At 42.6% G+C, this 24,673-nt stretch overlaps 1 protein-coding gene across 1 annotated transcript; it reads right to left on the bottom strand.

Moving 5' to 3' along the window:
- Positions 1-1,353: 1,353 nt before the first annotated feature.
- LOC125547959 (putative xyloglucan endotransglucosylase/hydrolase protein 1) lies at positions 1,354-2,689 on the bottom strand. The gene is made up of 4 exons (XM_048711682.1): positions 2,449-2,689; positions 2,181-2,281; positions 1,898-2,097; positions 1,354-1,804 (listed from the first exon to the last, which is right to left on the bottom strand). Exons 1-4 carry the CDS (start codon positions 2,639-2,641, stop codon positions 1,432-1,434), a joined length of 867 nt encoding a protein of 288 aa, XP_048567639.1. The 5' UTR covers positions 2,642-2,689; the 3' UTR covers positions 1,354-1,431.
- Between the last annotated feature and the right edge of the window lie 21,984 nt (positions 2,690-24,673).

Below are 24,673 nucleotides of genomic sequence, written 5' to 3'. Positions count from 1 at the left end.
GAGTAATACATTCAATGGGGACCCTCTCTCTCCCTTCCCCTCTGCTAAGCGAGCATGCTCATTCATGGTGATTGAGAGTTGGCTGGATTTCTTCCTTCCTTCCTAGTTAGTAGCATGATGACTGACTGTACTAGGTGTGCTTTTGTTGAACTACTAGTAAACGTGTACGGTGAAAAATTATCACCATTCATGCTAGGAAGAAAACATATCAATAGAATGAACAAAAATATAATAGTGTACTCTCATATTTATTATCAGCCATGAATGAACCGACTATGTTCGAAAGATAATTTGAAAATTTCTATCCCAATTGTCCTTCCGGAATCCATGCCACCAATGATTGACAAGTGGTATAGATGCAACAGTCACTGCCTTCTGCGTTAGCTGAGTCGCATGCGTGATCACGCATGTAACCAACAGGATTTCAACGACAAGATCAGGGGCAGAGCCAGCACGTAGGCGACTTGCTAGCGCTAGCAACAAGGTTGATCGATCTATTTGATCTAGGTGAGAGGCTGAGAGCACGGGGATCTGGTGAAGTAAATCCCCTCAAAACAATATGGGTGGAGTAAAATGAAAATTGAGGTATTAGGCCACGCGAGTAAGTCATAACAGAGTGCAATGCGTATTTAGATAGTTATAGATTATATTTGTAGGTACAAATTTTTTCATAATGAATGAAATTTTAACCATGTTTAAATAACCTCTATAAGAACTTTCAGAAAAGGCTGTCAAACAAACACTAAGAATAGCTCTGCAGGTAAGCCGAACAAGACATATTATCTTATTGTGATGAACAATTCATGTGAATATTATCTTAGATATTGATTAGAAATTGATCTGATCTCTTCCCATAAATTATTGTGTTATTAGAGATTGATTGATTCCTTCTCATAAATTTATTGTTGTGCTACCATATATACATAAGATTAACCTGATGATTAGAGATTAATTTGTGACCATGATCGATTCTTTCCCATAAATTTGTAATTGTGTTACCAAATATACGTAAGATTGATTTGATGATGATTAGAGGTTGATTTCCGGCTGTGATCATTTCCTTCCATAAATCTATTATTGTATTACCAAATATACATAAGATTGGTCTGATTTGGCAGTCCATATAAGAACTGGTTTAAATATACTACTGGAAGGATGGCGCAAATCAATCTGTGTGTGTGCATAGCATACGCATGGTAAGCTGGTCGTACGTGGGAGAACAAACAAATAAGATGAAACCTTACGTTCTTTGTAAGTAGTATATAAAGATTATTATTATAGTTCACATTTAGATTGGGATCACTACCAAATGTTTTCCTCTTTCCCACAAAAAGAAATTTTCTCTTTCTTATGAATTCAGACCTTCTTATCGTAATAACAGAGAGTTGATAGCTTCCTTGTTTATGTAATAACCCTAAGCCAGAAAAGTAATTAGTTATTGTTGCACTCCCCCGGTAGATGGAAGTTGGGCCTAGACTTATCGGTACAATAGTCGTAGGTCATGGACTTGCTCTTGGCGTTCTTGTACGCCGCCTCCTGCGCGGGCGTCAGGCTCCGGATCGCGTTCCACGACAGGCTCAGCGAGTCACACGGCGCGCCTCCGGTGGCGGGGCAGCCATAGACGTCGAAACCCTGTAACACGGCGGTGAACGGCGCACGGTTATAGTCGACCCTGTATTTGCCATTGTCCGTCGCCCAGTCGGAGCCGTCCCAGAGGCTCCCGCGGATCTTCATCGGCCTCACCAGGAACTGGCCTGGCGTGAGGTTCTTCAGCACCCGTATGGGGGTGTTGTCGACGAACATCCTGTGGTCGATCAAGGTGCACGTGATATACATATATATACATTGATCCGTTAGAGCAGATTGGAGAAGGATTATGGATGATGGATGGGCTTACACGAGCTGGTAGGGGTTCCAGAGTATCTTGTAGTCATGGAAATCGGCACTCGGGTCGAACCAAAGGTCGAACTTCTGCTCCCTCTCGCCTTTGCCGTTCAGGAAGATGTTGGTCTGCAGAGCGACCGGCTTGCCCTCCACGTTGCCCAAGAACTCGAAATCCACCTCGTCGTGGTCACCGTACTCGGGCTCCGACGTGAGCTACAAGAATACATAAAGTACATCTCAGTTCTAGTTTTCATCAAACGGAATGAAATGACTATACAAAATGTGGCAACACTAACATAGAAGGCCGTTACAACCCCGGCAGTGTACCCGGCGGGTATCTTGATCCTCATTTGGATCAACCCTGAACCATACGCCAGCTTGGAACTAAATCCAGCCCCTGCATCCAACGCAAACAAACAAATTTTGGGTCAAATTCAATCAAACTACGTCAGCTTTTCCGTGCATCACAATTAGGGCCAACTTAATTTAGTCTACTTATATAAAACCACATGATTAGCTTTTTCTCCTGATCGTCGATGTGTAGGAGAAAAAGATGATACGTACCGGAGCTCCTATCCAAGACGAGGCGAACTGATGTCCCCTGATTAACTAGGTGATTAGCATCTGTACCCCCTACTGCCACGAAGTTGTCGTTGAACACCGCCGCAGGCGCTGCTGTGCTGAGCAGCAAAGAGAGGAGGGGGAGGATGAGGAGGAGAAGCCATGGCTGCAAACTGGAAGCCATTGTTAGGTGCATTGGCCAAGAAATTGATCTACCTACGCGTGCTTCCTGCTTAACCAGGTTCTGAGCTCGTTCCCACAATGCTTCACTCACGCCATGACCCTTATATAAGGGTATAGATGTGCCACACATTCACGGCATGCATGCATGCATGTTTGTACGCTATTTTGAAAATTGATCGACTAAAAATGGCAGTAAATAAATAGTTGGCGAAAATGAAAATTACTGGGCATTTAAAACGGTTAATTGCCACGCACTAGAAAGTATAGACGTATCTTATATAATCCTTTTTTGCTAAAATTAGCATATCCTCAAACATTGCATTTTTGGCACACAATAAATTAATGATATGTATTGTTTAATAGTTTCACAGTTATTTTGCCATGCACTTGTAAATTCACAATAAGATTTCTTTGCTATATTTGGCATATTGTTATCGTTGATTTATTATGAATTGTTGCCTATAGTTTAATATTTGGACCATCCCTTGCGCTTGTATGAAGTTGGAATTGAATTATAAAATGGGAACACTAGTAGAAAACAGGGCTTTGGTCCAGGCCGGGTCAGCCCATTAGTCCCGGTTCAGTCTAGAACCGGGACCAATGTGGGCATTGGTCCCAGTTCGTGAGCCCAGGGGGCCGGCCGGGCCATGTGGGCCATTGGTCCCGGTTCATCTGGACCTTTTGGTCCTGGTTGGTGGGATGAACCGGAACCAATGGGCCTCGCTCCTGGCCCACCACCATTGGTCCCGGTTGATGGCTTGAACTGGGACCAAAGGCTCCCCTTTAGTCCCGGCTCATGTCACCAACCGGGACCAATGAGGTGCCTATATATACCCCCTCGCGCAAGAGCAGAGCACAGTGCTCTATTTTTTCTGGCCGAGGGGGAGAGGGCTTTGTGGTGCTCTAGCTCACCTCCTATGCACATGAGGTGTTCGATGGAATGCCCGAACCACACTACTTAAGCTTTCTCCTCTCGAAGCTCGACCTCCAAACTCCATTTTCCTCGAGATTTGTCTAGATTTAGCGGTCTGTCACGCCCCGTCCCCGTCTTCACCGCCGTCGATCACTCGCGCCGATCTCATCACCGACACCACCGTGGTGAGCCTCTTGTTCTTATCTTCTTTCTGAAAGGAAAAATATTCTTACTTGTATATTTAGATAGATACTTGTATCATTTTCTTACATTTATTATTGCATCTTATATAGTGCGATGGTTTTGGTATCCGCCCCCCTCGGCCCTCGTCCTGTCTATGATTCGGATGTGGTATGTATATTATCTTTATAACTATTGGTTCATTTATTGTTTATGAAAATTATGCCGACCAACGTGACATAGATTTTATTTATCTAGGATGTATGTGAATCGGAAATGCCAACCGACCCTATTGTCGAGAGGTTAAATTTAGTTGAAGAAGAAAACAATTTGTTGAAGGAAAAAATAAAAAAATTGAGGAGGAGAAGATGATATTGGAGTTGCATGTTGCGGATGTCGTCGATGATCACAAGATCAAGATGGATGCAATGCGCTTGAAGATTAGAAAGATTAGAAAATATGCCATTCATACCGAGGCTTGGTATCATTATGCCGTTGGATCAATTGTTACCTTTGTTGCGATTATGATCGCATTTGTTTTCGCATTGAAATGTTTTACATAGTTTCAATGTATGATTTAATTAATTAGATGCTCTGGAAAGCTATATGTTGTTAGATGAGAACTATATATGCACTTTGGTTTTAATGTGATGATGAACTTCTATTAATTTGGACACTTAATTATATATAATGCACGCAGATGAACCGGCAATGGTTGTACGGTGACAGACACACCCGCGAGTACATTAAGGGCGTGCATGAGTTTCTCGATGCGGCTGAGGCAAACAAGCAGAATGGTTTTATGTGTTGTCCATGCACTGAATGTGGGAATACGAGGTCTTACTCTAACCGGAAAATCCTTCACTCCCACCTGCTTTACAAGGGTTTCATGCCACACTATAATGTTTGGACGAGGCACGGAGAAATAGGGGTTATGATGGAAGACGACGACGAAGAAGACTACGATGACAACTATGTGCCCCATGAATACGGTGATGCTGCAACGGGGGGAGCTGGTGAAGATCAAGAGGAACCAGACGATGTGCCCAATGATGCTGCAACGGGTGAAGCTGCTGAAGATCAAGAGGAACCAGACGATGTGCCCGATGATGATGATCTCCGCCGGGTCATTGTCGATGCAAGGACGCAATGCATTAGTCAAAAGGAGAAGCTGAAGTTCGATCGCATGTTAGAGGATCACAAAAAAGGGTTATACCCCAATTGCGAAGATGGCAACACAAAGCTCGGTACCGTACTGGAATTGCTGCAGTGGAAGGCAGAGAATGCTGTGGCTGACAAAGGATTTGAGAAGCTACTGAAAATATTGAAGAAGAAGCTTCCAAAGGATAACGAATTGCCCGACAGTACATACGCAGCAAAGAAGGTCGTATGTCCTCTAGGATTGGAGGTGGAGAAGATACATGCATGCCCTAATGACTGCATCCTCTACCGCGGTGCATACAAGGATCTGAACGCATGCCCGGTATGCGGTGCTTGCGGTATAAGATCAGACGAGATGACCCTGGTAATGTTGACGACGAGCCCCCCAGGAAGAGGGTTCCTGCGAAGGTGATGTGGTATGCTCCTATAATACCACGGTTGAAACGTCTGTTCAAAAACGAAGAGCATGCCAAGTTGATGCGACGGCACAGTGAGAACCGAAAGAAAGATGGGAAGTTGAGAGCACCCGCTGACGGGTCGCAGTGGAGAAAAATCGAGAGAAAGTATTGGGATGAGTTTGCAAAGGACCCAAGGAATGTATGGTTTGCTTTAAGCGCGGATGGCATTAATCCTTTCGGGGAGCAGAGCAGCAATCACAGCACCTGGCCCGTGACTCTATGTATGTATAACCTTCCTCCTTGGATGTGCATGAAGCGGAAGTTCATTATGATGCCAGTTCTCATCCAAGGCCCTAAGCAACCCGGCAACGAAATTGATGTGTACCTAAGGCCATTAGTTGAAGAACTTTTACAGCTGTGGAATGAAAACGGTGTACGTACGTGGGATGAGCACAGACAGGAGGAATTTAACCTTAAGGCGTTGCTGTTCGTGACCATCAACGATTGGCCCGCTCTCAGTAACCTTTCAGGACAGACAAACAAAGGATACCACGCATGCACGCACTGTTTAGATGACACTGAAAGTATATATACCTGGACAAATGCAGAAAGAATGTGTACATGGGCCATCGTCGATTTCTTCCGACCAACCATCAATGTCGAAAGAAAGGCAAGCATTTCAAAGGCGAGGCAGATCACCGGAAGAAGCCCGCCATGCGCACCGGTGATCACGTGCTTGCTATGGTCAATGATTTACACTACGTAATCTTTGGAAAGGGTCCCGGTGGACTAGCTGTTCCGAATGACGCTGAGGGACATGCACCCGTGTGGAAGAAGAAATCTATATTTTAGGACCTACCCTATTGGAAAGACCTAGAGGTCCGCTCCTCAATCGACGTGATGCACGTGACGAAGAACCTTTGCGTGAACCTGCTAGGCTTCTTGGGCGTGTATGGGAAGAAAAAAGATACACCTGAGGCACGGGAGGACCTTCAACGTTTGCACGAAAAAGACGGCATATGCCTCCGAAGCAGTATAAAGGTCCTGCCAGCTACGCTCTTACGAAACAAGAGAAAGAAATCTTCTTTGAATGCATGCTCAGTATGAAGGTCACGACTGGCTTCTCGTCGAATATAAAGGGAATAATAAATATGCCAGAGAAAAAGTTTCAGAACCTAAAGTCTCATGACTGCCATGTGATTATGACGCAACTGCTTCCGGTTGCATTGAGGGGGCTTCTACCGGAAAACGTCTGATTAGCCATTGTGAAGCTATGTGCATTCCTCAATGCAATCTCTCAGAAGGTGATCGATCCAGAAATCGTACCAAGGCTAAGGAGTGATGTGGCGCAATGTCTTGTCAGTTTCGAGCTGGTGTTCCCACCATCCTTCTTCAATATCATGACGCACGTCCTAGTTCATCTAGTCGACGAGATTGTCATCCTGGAGCCCGTATTTCTACACAATATGTTCCCCTTTGAGAGGTTCATGGGAGTCCTAAAGAAATATGTTCGTAATCGTGCTAGGCCAGAAGGAAGCATCTCCATGGGCCATCAAACAGAGGATGTTATCGGGTTTTGTGTTGACTTCATTCCTGGCCTTAACAAGATAGGTCTCCCTAAATCGCGGTATGAGGGGAGACTGACTGGAAAAGGCACTCTTGGAAGAGACTCAATAATATGCAGGGACGGATATTCTTGGTCTCAAGCACACTACACAGTTCTACAGAACTCTACCTTGGTGACCCCATATGTCGATGAACACAAGAACAGTCTGCGCTCCAAACACCCGGAGCAGTGCGACGACTGGATTACATGTGAACACATCAGGACTTTCAGCAGTTGGTTGGAAACACGTCTCAGAGGTGACAACGGTGTTTGTGATGAGTTGTACTTGTTGTCCAGGGGACCATCTTTGACTGTATTGACTTACAAAGGATACGAGATAAATGAGAATACATTTTACACAATCGCCCAAGATCAAAAGAGCACCAACCAAAACAGCGGTGTCCGCTTTGATGCAGCAACCGAGAGCGGAAATGACACATATTATGGTTACATAGTGGACGTATGGGAACTTGACTACGGACCTGATTTTAAGGTCCCTTTGTTTAAGTGCAAATGGGTCAATCTGTTAGGCGGCGGGGTACAGGTAGACCCACAGTACGGAATGACAACAGTGGATCTGAAAAATCCTGGGTACACTAACGAACCGTTCGTCCTAGCCAATGATGTGGCACAGGTTATCTATGTGAAGGACATGTCTACCAAACCGAGAAAAAGAAAAGATAAGAAAGTGAATACATCATACGATGAGCCAAAGCGCCACATAGTTCTTTTAGGAAAAAGGGACATCCTGGGAGTGGACGGCAAGACAGACATGTCTAAAGATTATGAAAAGTTTCATGAAATTCCTCCCTTCAATGTCAAGGCTGACCCAAGCATCCTGATAAACAATGAAGATTATCCATGGTTACGGCGCAATAAGCAAATGACACAAGCGAAGAAAAAGTGAAGACTTTCTCCCGCAACTTTGTAACACACGAACATGCTACCATTGTTCGTTTTGTACATGCACATGCTATGTGGGTGAAATTATGATACCATCCCAACTTTCAACTTTTTCAGAGTTCATTTGAAATGCTTTCATGTCTTATGGTTCGGCCCTCGTAATACCATGACCATTAGTCCCTGGCCCATGCCAACTTTCAACTTTCAACTTTCTAAAACTAATGGCACTAACAGAAGGTTTATAATTTTGCTCCTCGCCCCTGGCCCATGACCATTAGTCCCGGTTTGTGCCACAAACCGAGACTAAAGGGTTGGTCCTCATTGCGGGCAGAGTTTAGTCCCACCTCGCCAACCGAAGGGGGCTCACACCGGTTTATAAGCCCTTCCCTCTCTGCCTTGTTGAGCTCCTCTCAAAGTGAAAATAGATGCCCTAATAGAGAAAAGTTTAACCTAAATTCATAGTGAATTTCTCTGAAATTCATACAAATTTACTAGGAATTAAGGTTGAATTTTCTCTATAAGCGCATCTATTCTCATTTTTAGCAAGTTAATCACAAACTTGTGATTCAAACAATTTTCAAAGAATTCAAATTTTAACTATTCAAATTTGAAAACTAATGGCACTAACAGAAAGTTTATAATTTTTCTAAAACTAATGGCACTAACAGAAAGTTTATAATTTTGCTGACCTAAAAGCAAAAAGAATTAAAAAATAAAGCAAAAAACAAAAGAAAATAAATAATGCAAAAAACAAATCAAAAAACTATTTTTCTAGTAAAGTTAATCAGAAAATAAAATAAATAAAGCAACAAAGAAAACAAAATAACTAAAAAAGTGTTTTCAAATTTGAAAACGAATGGCACTAACAGAAAGTTTATAATTTTTCTAAAACTAATGGCACTAACAGAAAGTTTATAATTTTGCTAACCTAAAAGCAAACAGAATTAAAAATTAAAGCAAAAAACAAAAGAAAATAAATAATGCAAAAAACAGGAAAAAACTATTTTTCTAGTAAAGTTAATCAGAAAATAAAATAAATAAAGCAACAAAGAAAACAAAATAACGATGAAAAAAGTGTTTTCAAATCCTGGGAGTGGAAAGACAGAATGTCACTAACAGAAAGTTTCATAATTTTTCTAAAACTAATGGCACTAACAGAAAGTTTATAATTTTGCTAACCTAAGCAAACAGAATTAAGCAAATTAAAGCAAGAAAACAAAGAAAATAAATAATGCAACTTTGTAACACACGAACATGCTACCAAAAAATAGGAAAAAACTATTTTTATAGTAAATGCTTATCAGAATAAAATAAATAAAGCAACAAAGAAAACAAAAAAACTAAAAAAGTGTTTTCAAATTTGAAAACTAATGGCACTAACAGAAAGTTTATAATTTTTCTAAAACTAAAAGCAAAAAGAATTAAAAAATAAAGCAAAAAACAAAAGGAAATAAATAATGCAGAAAACAAAACAAAAAAACTGGAAGGGGGCTCACCCCGGTTTATAAGCCCTATTCTCTGTGTTGAGCTAACTAAAATTACCAAATTGAGTATAATGAGTTTAACCTAAATTCATAGTGAATATTCTCTGAAATTCATAGCTAGGAAAGGTTGACTCTAAAATCAATTTTTATTAGTAAGTTAATCACAAACTTGTGATTCAACAAATTTTCAAAGAAAATTCAAATTTTAACTATTCAAATTTTGAAAACTAATGGCACTAACAGAAAGTTTATAATTTTTCTAAAACTAAAAAAGAAATCACTACAAAAGTATAAGTATTTGCTAACCTAAAACAAAAAATTAAAAATTAAAGTGCCACCTAAAATACGACTAGAAACCCTACCATGCAAAAAACATAGGACATTAGTGTTAATCCGAAAATAAAATTAAAGCAACAAAGAAGGCGCACCGCACCTTATAAACAAGGTGCGCCTCCCTCTCAAATTTGACTAAATAATGGCACTAACAGGTTTGGTCCCGGTTGGTTAACCTAAAAGCAAACAGAATTAAAAATTAAAGCAAAAAACAAAAGAAAATAAATAATGCAAAAAACAAATCAAAAAAATAGGAAAAAACTATTTTTATAGTAAAGTTAATCAGAAAATAAAATAAATAAAGCAACAAAGAAAACAAAAAAACTAAAAAAGTGTTTTCAAATTTGAAAACTAATGGCACTAACAGAAAGTTTATAATTTTTCTAAAACTAAAAGCAAAAAGAATTAAAAAATAAAGCAAAAAACAAAAGGAAATAAATAATGCAGAAAACAAAACAAAAAAACTGGAAAAAAATAGGGCTCACCCCTATAATATTTGTTATGACTAACTAAAATTACCAAATTGAGTATAATGATAAAACACAGTAATATTAAATAGCAGGAAAAAGATTGACTCAAAAATTCAATTTTTATAGTAAAGTTATTCATAAACTAGTGATTCACACAAATTTTAAAAAAATCAAATTTAAACTATTCAAATTTTAAAAAATAGGCACTAACAGAAAGTTTATAATTTTTGTGACCTAAAATAAAAAAGAAATCACTACAAAACTATAAGTATTTAGTTCTAAGTAGAAAACAAAAAAACAAAAAAAGTGCCACCTACTGGGCCCCCACGGCCTGAATACGACTAGAAACCCTACCATGGGCCAGGATTTAGGCCCGCGGGAGGCCCAGTAGGCCCATAGGCACAGATTGCAGTGTTAGGTCCGAAAGCCTGCTTTAGAGAGGAGCTCGAGAGAGAAGGCGCACCGCACCTTATAAACAGGTGCGCCTCCCTCTCAACTAGCGAGGTGGGACTAAATATTTGGGTTCGGGGCAGCACAGGCCTTTGGTCCCGGTTGGTGGCACCAACCGGGACATTGGTCGGTTGGTGCCACGAAGGGGGGCATTTAGTCCCGGTTTGTGCCACGAACCGGGACCAATGCTGTCAGTATATAAGTTGGACTTGTGAAAATTTCACAACTTCACCGTCAGTTCGTGCTCGACGCCCCAGCGCTACTCCTCGTCGCCGTCGCCATCATCGCCCTGCCTCCGACGCCATCATCGCCCCTGCCTCCGACGCCGTCGCCGCGCCGCCCCTGCCCCGACGCCGTCGCCGTGCCGCCCCTACCTCCGACGCCGTCGCCGCGCCGCCCCTGCCTCCGGTGCCGTCGTCGCGCCGCCCCTGCCGCCGACCACGTCGTCGCCGCGCCGGCCCCTGCCCCGCGCCCTAGCCCCTTCCCGCGGCCCGCCCCCGCCCGCCGGCGCCCTTGCCTCCCCCGCCGTCGCCATCGCCAGACGCCCCCGCTGTGAGCCGCCGCGCCGGTCCGGCTCTGTTTTGATTTTGTATTAGATTAATTTTTTGTTCATATATATAATGTATATTTGTATGTATGTGGCTATATGTAAGTTCAGAGCATGTTTTTTATTAGATTAATTTCTTATTAGATTTATTACATTAATGTTTTTGTTCACAGCATGTTTTTGTTCATATATGTATTTTTTTGTTCATATGTGTATTAATGTTTTTGTTGCATATATGTAATTTTTTTCAATGTATATATGTATGTGGTAGCTATATATGCATGACGAGGGGGGTGGGGGTCGATATACCCCCTCCCCGATAATTTCAACATGAGCGGAGGTCGATATACCCCCTCCCCGACAACATGAGAGAGGGACGAGGGGTCGAGAGAACTAAATAAGAAGAAGAAGAGGAGAGGAAGAAGAGGAGAAATAAATAAGAAGAAGAAAAAATAAGAAAAAGAAGAGGAGAAGAAGAAAGGAATAGTGGAGAAGAAGAGAAAATAGAATATATTCTATTTTTTCTTCTTCTCCACTATTCCTTTCTTCTTCTCCTCTTTTTTTCTTCTTTTTTTTTCTTCGATCTTCTCCTCTAGCTATTCCTTTCTTCTTCTCCTCTTTCTTCTTCTTCTTCTTCTTCTTCTTCTTAATTTTTATCGGGAACGAGGGTGTCGAGCATCACCGAGGGGTCGAGGGTCGGGAACTAGGGTAGAGGGTCGAGGGTCGTTAAGGGGTCAAGGGTCGAGGGTTCGAGGGTTCTATAGGGTCGAGGGTCGAGGGTTCCAGGGTCGTCTAGGGGTCGAGGGTTCCAGGGTCGTCGAGGGTTCGAGGGGTCCAGGATCGCCGAGGGGTCGAGAGAGGTTTCCTAGTGTCAAAGTATTGAAGAAATCCATGCCTTCATCATTAGCCGGAAGTAACCAGGGCATGTTGGTACGAAGTTCTGCAAAGTTGTTCTGTAATGGAGTCTCGGATAGGATAATCCGCCTTTTGGTACGAATTCAGCAAAGGCCTTCCAAATAGCGATATTCGGAAGGCTCTTGCTGAACTTTGTACCAAAAAGTGAATTATCCTATCTGGGACTCCGTTCCAGAACAACTTTGAAGAGCTTCGTACCATCATGCACATGTTACTTTCGCCTAATGATGAAGACATGGTTTTGTTGAATCCTTTGACACTATGCAACCTCCCGATCCCTCGGCGATGCTCTCGAACATGAGAGGAAGAAGAGGATAAAAAAGAAGAGGGAGAAGAAAAAAAGAGGAGAAGAAAGAATAGAGGAGTTCCTCTTTTTTTTCTTCCTCTTCCTCTTTTTTTTATCGGGAACGAGGGTCGTCGAGGGACATAGATGTAGTGTCGTCGTTGTCGATATATACCCCCTCCCGATAGCTTACTATGATTAGGTAGCTAGTTCTACGTTTGGCACTAATATATCCATCTGTCATGTTTGAATAATAATTGCCATGTTGTAAATATTTGTAGAAACTATGGACACCGCCCGAGACGAAGCAAAAGAAGCATTGTTGAGGGACATAATCGCAGAAGGAAGTGATGTCGTCTCGTTGTTTGTCAACGACACCGATGGTCTGGAAGGAGAGGGTGAACAAGCTGGCTACGGTGACCTAATGCCGGTGCAAGAAGAAGAACATGAGGACGGCTCCGGTGACCCAATGCCGGCGCAAGGAGACCGTGATGACGGCTCCGGTGACCGAACCGAGTCCGGCCAGGTATATATATTAGTTAAGCTTGTGCTGACTAGCTGATTGATGCATTCATTGTTTTGGTATGTACACATATTAATTAAGTATTTGTTCTTTTTTCTAGCCCTCCGGATCGAGCACAACTTCGGTAAAGAGACGAGGCCCGAAGAAAAAGTTGAGCTCGGATGAAAAGCTTGAGATCATAGCAATCGCGCCCGACGGCCAACCGATTGAACCCCTCCGGACAAATAGCGCATTTGTTGCTCAGTGCGGGGTTTTAGTTAGGGACAAGATCCCGATAAGCATCCAGCAATGGTTTAAGCCGGCTACAGAAGACCCTGAGGTGTCTTATGTCAATGATATGCAGAAAAATGATCTTTGGACTGAGCTGAAGTCAAATTTCACCCTACCCCCAGAGGATGATCCGGAGAAGCCAGTTAAAGAGCAATTAATCAAGTCTTTTGCTCTTAAGAGGATGGCAGATCTATTCAGGAGGTGGAAGAAAGAGCTGAATAGGTTTGTCGATAAAAAAGAGACACCAGAATTCAAGGGCAGATATGAGAAGATCAGAGATCACTGGCCCGCATTTGTGGCCCACAAGACATCGGAAAAGAGTAAGAAGATGTCGGCGACAAACAAGCAAAATGCTGCGAAGAAGATGCTTCACCATCGCACGGGGTCAAGTGGGTACCTCGTAGCCCGGCCTAAGTGGGCCAAGACAGAGAATGATCTGGTTGCTAAAGGGATCGAACCAGAGACAATTAGCTGGCCAGACCGTTGCCGGACTTGGTTCTTCGGGGCTGGCGGAACCTTGGACCCTGTAACAGGGAAGTGCATTTGGACGAACGATCAAATGGACATACCAGTCAGGAAGCTTAAGCAGTATATCAAAGCAGCGCAGCAAGGGAAGTTCTTTCCAGACAGAGAGAACGACGAGCTCACAATGGCCCTCGGGAATCCTGAGCACCCTGGACGGACGCGAGGCACGCCAGGCTCCATTCCGTGGAAGATTGGGTTTTCGGACGCAGGCGGTTACAAATCCCATGAGAGGAGGAAAAAAGTGCAGCAGACCCAAATGCAGGCGCTGCAAGCAAGGGTAGACGCGATAGAGGAACGAGAAGCAAATCGCAGCAAACGTACTGCCGAAGCTTCCCCCGAAGCTACCCCGCCACCTCAGCGCAGAAGCAGCGTGGCTTCCACCGAGCTGCTTCAGCCGGAGCATGCCTTGACGGCTCCTGCCAGCTATCCCGTGGATGCTATAACGGAGTCTCAAAATTGCCACCTTATGACGCAATGGATGAATTTGAAGGTCAAGGCGGCTGTTGGCTCTGTTTATCCTACTGAACCCGGCGCAACTTTTCACTGCCGGCCGATTCCAGAAGGATATGCTAGGGTGATGGTGGATGAAATAACGGAGGGATTTGAGGACCTCCAGCTTGACCACCCTACCGGTGAAGGGGAGACTCGGCTGGGGTCTGCTCTGAAGACTCCATGCCTATGGCCGAAGGAGCTCATCAACCTTCCGAACTGGACGCCTCTGCCTCCTCCTCCTCCTCCGGCAAGTCAGGGCACTCCGCCTCCTCCACCGCCTCCTCCTCCGGCGAGTGACGATCAGGGCCCTCGGCCGGCTCCTTCTCCGGCGCGTGGCGGCACTCCGCCTGCGCTGACGCGCCCGAGCAGCCAGCCTCCTCCTTCTCCGCCTCGTCAGCAAGGGCGGAAGAGACCTGCCGCCGCTCCAGCTGCTCCGACGCGTCGTAGTCCTTCTCCTCTGCCTCTTAAGCAAGTAAAGAAGACAACCGCTCCGTCTGCTCGGTCGGCGTCTAGCAGTACAACCAGAGGCGGGAGGACATACAGATTCGGTCCTTCTCTGAAGACTCCAGAGAAGTTACCATATGAGAGGACCCCGGAGGAGAACGCCGAGATCGCGCGAACCAAAGTGGATGACTGGTTTCAAGGGTTGAGAGCAAAGAGACATCCACCTCCGGAGGAGAAGGTAGATCCGGTGAAAGTGAAGCGCACTCTGGCTGCCTTGACAAAACCACCGAAGTCTCCGCCGAAAGGAAACTATGAGCGCATTATTGGAAAGGAATTTGCCGAAGCGGAGCGGTCGGGAAGTACTGTCAGTGATCAAAGGCTGAAAGAACGACGAGCTGGGAAACAAATTGCCCAGCTCGGCGAACAAGCGAAGCAATCGTGCCCCCCGCTCAAGGTGCCTAGCCACAACGTCGCTAATGATCCGAGGATGGTGCCCGGTTATAGCAATCTTGCAGATTACTCACCCGACGATGTACATTATGAACCCATGGACGTGCAGATACAAAGATACGAGTACGGGAAGCCTCTCGTCAAAGATGAAAGATCTCTATCAACGATGATGCGAAGATTGCATGATTGGTACTTGAAAATATGCAGAGACTCTGGGGGGAGGAGTACTTTGTATGTGAAAGTTAAAAAGGAGCATGATCTCGTTGGAATTGAACTGTTGCCTGTTCCATTTGAGGAGTTCTATTAGTTTTTCAATCAATTGGCCCTCGATAAAACAACGGTCGCCTGCTACTATCTGTAAGTAGTACTACTTCTGTCATTAAGTTTCTCTATATAGTTTAGCTCTTTCATTGCATGTATTTATAATCATCCTCACTATATTATGCAGATTGAAGATCGCCGAATTGAAGAAAAGACAAGTCGGTGATATTGGGTTCATTAACACATATCTCATAGATGCAACTCAGGTTAAATTTCATGCCGCAGCTACCGAGGCCAACTTGCTACGATCGTTGGTAATAAATGAAAACAAAGATATAATACTCTTTCCTTACAACTTCAAGTGAGTGTTACTGTCTTGTGCGTATTCGGTTTCCCTTATATATTAGTCAAGGTTATAGTAATGTAATTGATGAGTTATGCATGCGTGTGCAGTTTCCACTATATTCTCCTAGAGATTAAGCTTGAGCAGGGACTAGTAATCGTCTTAGACTCAAGACGAAAAGATCCCCAGGACTATGCAGACATGACTCAAATACTCGAGAAATAAGTTAAATCGATCATTATCCACCATATCAGCAACTTTGTTCATTTACTGATATATCAAGTAATTGTTTTCTTTGTTCGGCAGGGTTTGGAGAAAATTCACCAGAAAAGCTCCGGGACTGCCGAAGGAGCTGCAATTTAGACACCTGAAAGTAAGTACTATAGTAGCATTTTAAGCGCATCTACTAGTCATTCAAGCGCTAGTTTCATCAATACCATTTGGCATTCTTGCTTATCAGTTTGATTAACCTCTATTTCTTGTAAAGTGGTTGTGGCAGGAACAAGGGAATGATTTCTGTGGATACTACGTTTGCGAGTCCATCCGCCACACGACCTGTGAGCGGGGCTACACTGACGAACAATATGAAGTACGTAAATAACAACATTCACAATTTTATTTTATTACCATCATTTGTGTTGAGTTTCATTCATTCATATATATATATATGTATTGACCCCTTTCTTTAAATTAGATGTTTTGAAAGCGGGATGAACTCCTAGCACCAGCTCGCATGCGAGCAATTCAAGAGGAATTGGCGGCATTCTTTCTTGACCACGTGATCCCTGAAGACGGAGAATTCTATGTGGACCCTGAGTCCGTATGATTATATTTGTAAGAGATATTTATTGTATATATGTAGCCGGTAGAGTCAGATAGATATATGAGAACTTGTTGTTCGACCAATCTCTCGGAGAAGGAGATGTGGTCGATATCACTTCTCTCTGTATGCATATATGTTCATGACGATCTTCTGTTTCCTTCGTTTGCTTACTAGCTAGCTAGTGTGTCTAGTCCTCTCTATACGTATGTATAGTACGTAGCATCGACCAAGCACGGACATAAGAGAGGACAATTCTCTCTATTAATTATAGCTAGCTAACACAATATATGAAACACCTAAATTAACCCCCCAAAACCCCCAAACCCCCCCCCCCCATTCAAAAAAAACAAAAACCCCAGCCACAGAAATACTGACGCGTGGATGCCTATTGGTCCCGGTTGGTGCCACCAACCGGCAGGGCCGGGCCGACAAAATCCGAGGCCCTGTGCGGAACTAAAAAAAGAGGCCCTATCTAACCAAAAAATATGAACTAACGAACAATTATAATATATATATATATATATATATCGTAGAAAAAAATTGTATAGATAAGAAAATGTCTTACATAATAATTGAACATATTAAAAAGTCATACCTATCCAACTCCCCTAATTGAATTTATACGGTAGTGTATATCAATTGAAGGTCATGCGCCAATATTTGGCAATAAGACAAACTATCTAACTCATCTAATTTTCGGTCCTGTGATATTTAACCGAGGAGATAAAAACCAATCTTTAACGAAGTAACGATCCCTGCCGATAGTTAATTAGAAAAGTAAGAACTAGGAGTAGGAACCGAAATTAATCGAAATGGAGGACTCGTTAAGAACCTGGAGACTAGAATTGTTCATCGATCAATCCAACAGCGACACCGCGGCAGCGGTCTGTCGCCCTGAATCCGAATACCGATGGATCTAAGGACCGAGCCACCGAGGGACGAGGCGTTAGGGCTCGAGGCGTCAATGGCTCCATGCGACGAGACTTTTTCTTTTTCTTGAGCTGTAATCTAAGCGATCCAGTTTTTTTTTCTTGAGCAAATGTAGCGATGGAGGAGTCCAGGAGAACGATCCGTCATCGCTCTCGCTCGATGGCCTCGTCTCCAGGCCTAGTAGCGCTTAACTATAGAACTAGGCCTATATAAAAAATTTGGGGCCCTCCAGAATTTTGGACCCTGTGCGGACTGCACATATTGCACCACTGTAGGCCCGGCCCTGCCAACCGGGACCAAAAGGTCTCATGCCTCGGCTCTGCGCGCTGTTCACGTGGAGGCCCATCAGTCCCTGTTCTGCATTAAACCGGGACTAAAGGGTCGGGGCATTAGTACTGACACTTTAGTCCCGGTTCAGGAACCGGGACTAAAGACCCTTACGAACCGGGACTATAGGCCCTTTTTCTATCAGTGGAAATATAGAACTTCTCTGTTCATCTCAAAACCATAGTGCCTTCTCTATTTCTTTACATATATTATTATCTAAAAATGATGTAAGGTTCCATTTTACGTCAATTTTTGAAAATCTAAAAAATGACGTAAGGTTCCATCACAAAACCATAGCGCCTTCTCTACCTTTTCTATTATTATATATTATCTAATCTAAAATCTAAAATAGACGTACCCCTAAAAAAAGATGTAAGGTTCCATCTAATGTATTTTTTTTCCATCCATCGGTCCTTTGTCCACCCTCCCTTCGTTTTCCATCCCTCCTGATTTTATTTCGTAACGGTTTTTATCTGACCGGTCAAATCAGATCAATATTTGGTAATGCGGTAAATTCACAGTCGGCAATTAATCTTTTTTCTTTGGCAAAATAAATCTCTACTTCTCTACTTATCTACTTATTCTACTTATTACTAATAAACAAGTAAACAAGAACTTCGTTAAGTACACCCAGCAATTTGTCCCACACAATTATACCCGCACATCTAAATCTAACAGCCATCATTCATCTACTGCCTCTACGGTGTGGACTTAGCAAATACCCTTGACTGACCGTGCTCCAACTCCACCAGCCCCGCGTCCAGACCCTACAATCACGTCGTTCTCCTGGAGAAATAAGGAAACTAAATTAATTCGGCCCTGCGTCCAGCCCCTACAGTCACGTCGTTCTCCTGAAGAAATAAGGAAACTAAATTAATTCGGCTACCATCGCCCTTAACCTCCACGCCGGCCACCACCGCCGCATCCTGCCTGCACGCCGACCTCGCGGCACTGCGCCGTAACATCGCACCATCGCCATCATCATCGCCATTGTTGCCGAGCAACGTCGAGTCCGTCCGCGAGCAGGTTGCATCCTTCTGCGAGGTCGCCACGGCAGGGAGTCCTGCGCTCCAAGCCACGGAACGCCCAGGACCCTGCCCTTGCAGCGTGGCATCCCTACGCGAGATCCCCACTGCTAGGAGCCCGCCCTGCCCGTCCCAGCAGCCAGCCGGATACACGCAGCTGTAATTCTTCCCTCTACTTTTGTCTCAACTTCTTTCTTTGACCTGTTGCAGCATTACTCGGAATTATAATTATCATAATATAGTTCTAAAATATAGACATGTGCATGTCACAATACTACAAGCCGTTTGTTTTACATCTGTAGCTAATGGTTAGTCTTTTGCCTACTGTGATTTCCATCCTAACTGATACATGCATCCTATCTCCTATAGCTGGTGTCAACTAAAATTGCCATTCATATTTTAGATAACATCTAAAGATATGTCATGATAAAGAATATAACTTCATTGTCCCAAGCATATACGTCAGGATAAAGAATAGAAGTTCATTTCCCCACCAATAAATCACAATTTCTGTACCTGTCAAAGCAACACTCTATGATTGTGGCTCAACAGCAGGGCCAATATCATCTTCTGCCTTTTCTGTCTCCGTCGACGTCAACATCAGGGCCAACCACTGAGTCTGCTCCTGCAAGGGGACCTGTCATTACAACTTCCTATTAATATTTTAATGACAATTTTTAATGACATGAATATCTCTGATGGAGCACATTATCAACTTCCCAATTTTTAATGACATGAATATTCACATGAAGGCCAAGGGTATGTCATCTCCCAAAAGTGCGGGAGCCCGCACCCCATTCCAGGATCTAAGTAACAACCGATTATTGGGTAATTATCGTCAGCCTTTTCCTAATTTGTGATAATGCACTGCTTGGTGTTTATATCCTAACTTGCGGTATGTACTTATGCAGACCCCAAAGAATTGAAGAGGCAGCGGAACAGAGAGTATTATACACGCAATAAAGATGACATCCTTAAAAGACGACATGAGGCCCGTGAGAAGAAACAGGCTTCAACTACACTGCTTAATGTCGATCAAAATGTACCTCATACACCCCTGGCCATGTCCCGAGGTAAAATTGCCCTTATACAGCATTCTTGTGTATTTTTCACAAGACTGATTACATGCATGCACCAAACTAACAATAATATGTCATAGATGTGAACCCTAACGAAATGCAGAGCCAACTGGTTGGGGAACAGTATTCACAGAACACTGATGGTGTCTTCGAGAGACAACATCAAGCCTTCAGTGATATAGAAATGACCGTTGTGGTTGCCGATGTCAATGAGCAAGAAAATCCAACACAAACACCGGTGCCCATGTACATCGGTAATGGTGATCAACACATTATTTACAGCCCTATGTGTTCATACTAATTAACTTTATTAAACATATATGCAGACCCTAAGGAGTTGAGGAGGCAAAGGGACAGGGAGCGGTATGCACAAAACAGAGATGAGATATTAAAACGACAACGCCTCTCCCGTGAAAAGAGAAAGATTACTACACTACAACAAAACATGTCAGTAGGTACGCTTTTTCTAAGACGCTTTTATATTCGTCTCTACATTAGGAAGTACCTATTATGTAGAGACGCTTTTTAGGACGATGTGCATAGCGTCACAAATTTCACCTTTAGAGGTGCATTACATTCATAATTATTTTCATGTGAAGATATGTAGCCACGATTTTTGAGACGTTTTAAAAGACGACACTATGGCTTAGAGAAGAATTTAACAATAATCTATAATCTTTTCTAAGAGTAATAACATATAATATTGTAATGGTAGGCTGTAAATAAAATCAAACTAACAAAATTGAGAAAACACTAATCGGAAACGACCTGCCCATCTCTGCCAACAATTGAAACCGAAATCTCTTGACGAAACTCAGTTTTTTTGGTTGAAATACGGAACATAAATCTCTTCGCGCGCACCTCCCAGACCTGGGAGCCCTTATTTTCACGCCCTTTGCGTTAAATTGTCAGCGTGACGCACAGAGAGGGAGCCTGACTGGGCCGGCCCATTGAGTTCTAGCGTGGGATGAAAAAGAGAGGAGGAAAAGGAAACATGCGCCCCCCAGGATTCGAACGGGAGACCAACAGTGTACTATAACGCGCTCCAAGCCAATCTAGCTAACCAATATTATTGTCAATAAGGCAGTGCATATCTTAAAGAACTAAACATCGATGTAGAACCGGAATGGTGTACTATAGCGAACCGGAGCTAATACTGTAGCGAACCGAAAGTAGCTATTTCTAGCGAATCTGAATTAGTTACTGGGGTGAACTTTTCTTAATGTATATTTTGAAAAAGTACCAACATGTCTTCAATTCCTGGTAAAAAAAACCGGAGACAAGAACATTTTTTGAATATGTGAACAATTTTTTGAAAAGGCAGAAAAATTGAACGAAAAATATTTATTTTGAAAACATAAACCATTTTTTGAATTTGTGAACAAATTATGAAATTCTGAACAGATGTTGAAACCGCGATTTTTTTGAATTTTTTAACAAATATTTGAAAAATGGAACATTTCATGATATTTGGAGCAAAAATTTGAAACCGGGAACATTTTTTTGAATTTGTGAACAAAAACTTTAAAATGGAACATTTCATGAAATTCAGAACGATTTGAAATCGAGAACAGTTTCTAAAGTTCTTAGACATTTTCTGAAAAGCGGAAATTTTTTCATTTCTGACCAAAATTCGTAATCCCGAAAAATGGAACATTTCATGAAATTCGAACAAAAATTTAAAATCATGAAGATTTTTTATATTCTTGAATATTTTCTGAAATGCATACATATTTTTTTAGTTTCTGACCAAAATTTGAATTCACCTTGTGAACAATAAAAATAAAAAGAACATATTTTAGAGATCCTGAACAATTTTTCAACTTGTGGACAAAGTTTAAAGACAGGAACATATTGAAATTCCTGTACTTTTTTGATAACAGAATAGTTTTTGAAGAACCTGAACCAACTTTTAACAAAATTTGAAATTTTCGAAAGAAATATTAAAAAGAAAGTCAACTTGAATAAGAAAAGGCAAAAAAGGAAATGAAAAATGAAAAAAAAGTGAAATGAAAAAAGAAACAAATAAACGAAAAATCTAAAAACGAAAAAAAAGAAAAATCAAACAAAAAGAGAAAACCAGACAAAATTGTTCAGGGACCTAAAAACCGGAGCTTGAACCTTCTGAAAACCAGGATTTGTGTAGACGCACATGGTTAAGACGACTGGGCCGGCCCACCAGGCGCACTGCAATTTTGTTTAACGCGCGACCCATAAATCCCCAAAAAGGAGTCACCTAGCGAATTTGAACTCAAAACCTAGCGCAGCTGGACTCCGCAGCTTGCCAATCGAACAGATAACTCTTGGTGAATGTTACCAAGTGCAACATATTTAATAACACACTGCAGCGTCGAGATTCGGAAACATTTCTGATTATTTTCGAAAACTGCCAAAAAATTGAAATCTCAAATATATAAAAAATTCTAATTTCATTTAAAATTATAGTTTTTAAAACAAATGTGAACTGAAAATTCGAACATTTTTTGAAAAACACAAATAAATTTTGAAATCCCCCAAAACATTAAAATGCAAATACTTTTTGAGTATTCTGAACATGTCGAATTTTTTTAAAAGTGAACCTTTAATTTTAAAGGGTACAAGTTTTGAAAACATGAACATAATCTAAGAAGTGCCAATCATTTTTTATATTTTTGAACATTTATTGAATATTGTGAAGAAAATATGTAATTCTGATTTTTTTTGTTTTGAAAATGTGAGCATTTAAAAATATATTTTTTTAGAAAATATGAACAAAATTTTGAATTCCAGGAACAGTTTGGAAAGATTTATAGAAAAAATAAATTCTAAATTTTGTTGAATTAATGAAAAAGAAGTGGAAAATGAAATAGAAAAAAAAGTAAAATAAAAATAAATACAAGAAAATAAGAAGAAGACACAAAACTTTTTCAAAATTTCAGGTAGTTGCTACGTGTGCAAACCCACACACCACGCATGGGTACCCGTGGGATGGATGTGCTCTCTTCTAGCACAAGAAGAAAGCAAACTTTATTCCGTGTAGCCGCTTGTCTCGTGCTCATCACCGCGCTCACACCAAGTTGAGCCAATTTTTAGTGAGCTCATTGTGCCACCATGCCCTTCCTCCTTATGGTCGACATTATACATCGGAACATTAGAATTATATTTTGATATAATTATTATTTTTCTTTAGAAAACAATCACTGACAATATATGAGCAATAAATAATTTTTTTCTTGAAACGATAGGATTCCTGCATTCATTAAAAAAAGTTGCTCCGTTAATTAGAGAAAACCAAGCGAGAACAAAATAGCCCGGTTAATTATGAAGAACCGGGAAAAGCAAACACAATCGTTGAGCAACACACAGAAGATACCCCACCGCACACTACTCCAAAGATAGCCTCGTTGAGACAATACGTATGTGTCATCGTCATCACTACTCGCCTAGAGGCTTCCTCGCCATTCCTGAACTCTGAGCAAATCTTCAAATCCGCCGTAGGTGATCGTCGACCCAATCCACACTGTATAGGCCATGTGAAGATGTATGAAGATCTGCACCAGAACTTAGTCGCCTATGACTAGACATCGCAACTCCGACTCTCACGGAGAATCATGAAGAACTAGGCACAACTAGTGCCGCATAAGACCATTGAACAAACCACTTGATTCCGTCATCGTATGCCATCGAGACCCCACCATCACAACTTCGACTTCACAGCAACAAACAAGCCTTGAGAAGAGCCGACTACGCCCCGACCATTGCCATGTCTTCGATATTGCTCCCCTCATCATCGTTGCCAGAGAAAATCTCGACGCCAACACCGGATTCTTCCACTGACCCGCTCGCCAATATCTAGCTCCAAAGAAAAATCCCCCATGGGAGGGGGGATGTGACACCAAGACGCCCCCATCGTCTAGTAAATCCAAGCTAAACTAGGGGCTAATGTTGGGGTTATTCCCCACGATGAGACTCGGCACTAGTGGGACCCGGTTTTCGAGCTTACATGTTCGAAGAGTCACATCTCTTCCGGGGACGCCCACTCCCTCAAGAAGAAGCCCGCCGCTGCCGCTGCCACACAGGCTTTTCCTGGCGGCGCACCACGACAGCGGTGAGGGGAGAAGACGATGGAGGAGGCGGTTATTTGTGGTGGCTAGGTTCATCAGCATGTGGAGCGACGCGAGCCCTGATGTGTGCTTCTTAATGGCATATGTGCAAAAAATAATAATAGAGCAAGTGTATGACCACCGACCCATTGTTCCTTTATTTGAGGTGTATTTGTTTTTTTAAAAGTCAAACGAATGTATGTTTGACCATGTTTTAGAAAAATATATCAATATCCACAACACGAAAATTATATCAGTATGTAATAGAAATAAATTGTCATTTTCCTAAATGATTACAATTAAGTTTCCCTGCATTTCGTTTGGAGAAAGTTATTTTAGCCCTTGGCGCTCCTATTTTTCTTTTGCCGCCAGAAAATATCTCCTCGTGTATATTCTCTCTCACCCACGCCGCCATCTCCCCACTTATCTCCTTCAACCTCCAAATCCATCTAATGGGATCCCTCCCTGGCCGGTGATGTGCATCGCCTCCACACAGGAGAGGCGATTCGTTTGGTGGCGTACTGAGGGAGACTCGGTGCGCGGCGAGCGATTGGATGCGGCGGAGGTTGGGGGACAGAGACCGGCCGGCGGTTGCCCCGGGGGCGGCGGCGGCGGCGATTGGGCGGCAGATCGGAGGAAGCATCTGCTGCGACGTACAACTTCGTCTTCAACCTATAGGTGGAATATGCAGAGCAAGCACGGAAGTACATCTGTGCCGCCTAGGGTAGCCACCCCAGATTCGTCGTTCCCCTGCCCATTGTGATCTGATCCGCTCAAGCTATGGTACGGAACATCTTCAAATTCTTCTAGTATCTCATACTTATGTAG

This window comes from Triticum urartu, chromosome 3 (genome assembly GCF_003073215.2).
Source record: "Triticum urartu cultivar G1812 chromosome 3, Tu2.1, whole genome shotgun sequence".
Lineage (NCBI taxonomy): Eukaryota > Viridiplantae > Streptophyta > Magnoliopsida > Poales > Poaceae > Triticum > Triticum urartu.
The sequence above is the reverse complement of the archived record's forward strand: the minus strand, read 5'-3'. Positions and strand labels throughout refer to the sequence as shown.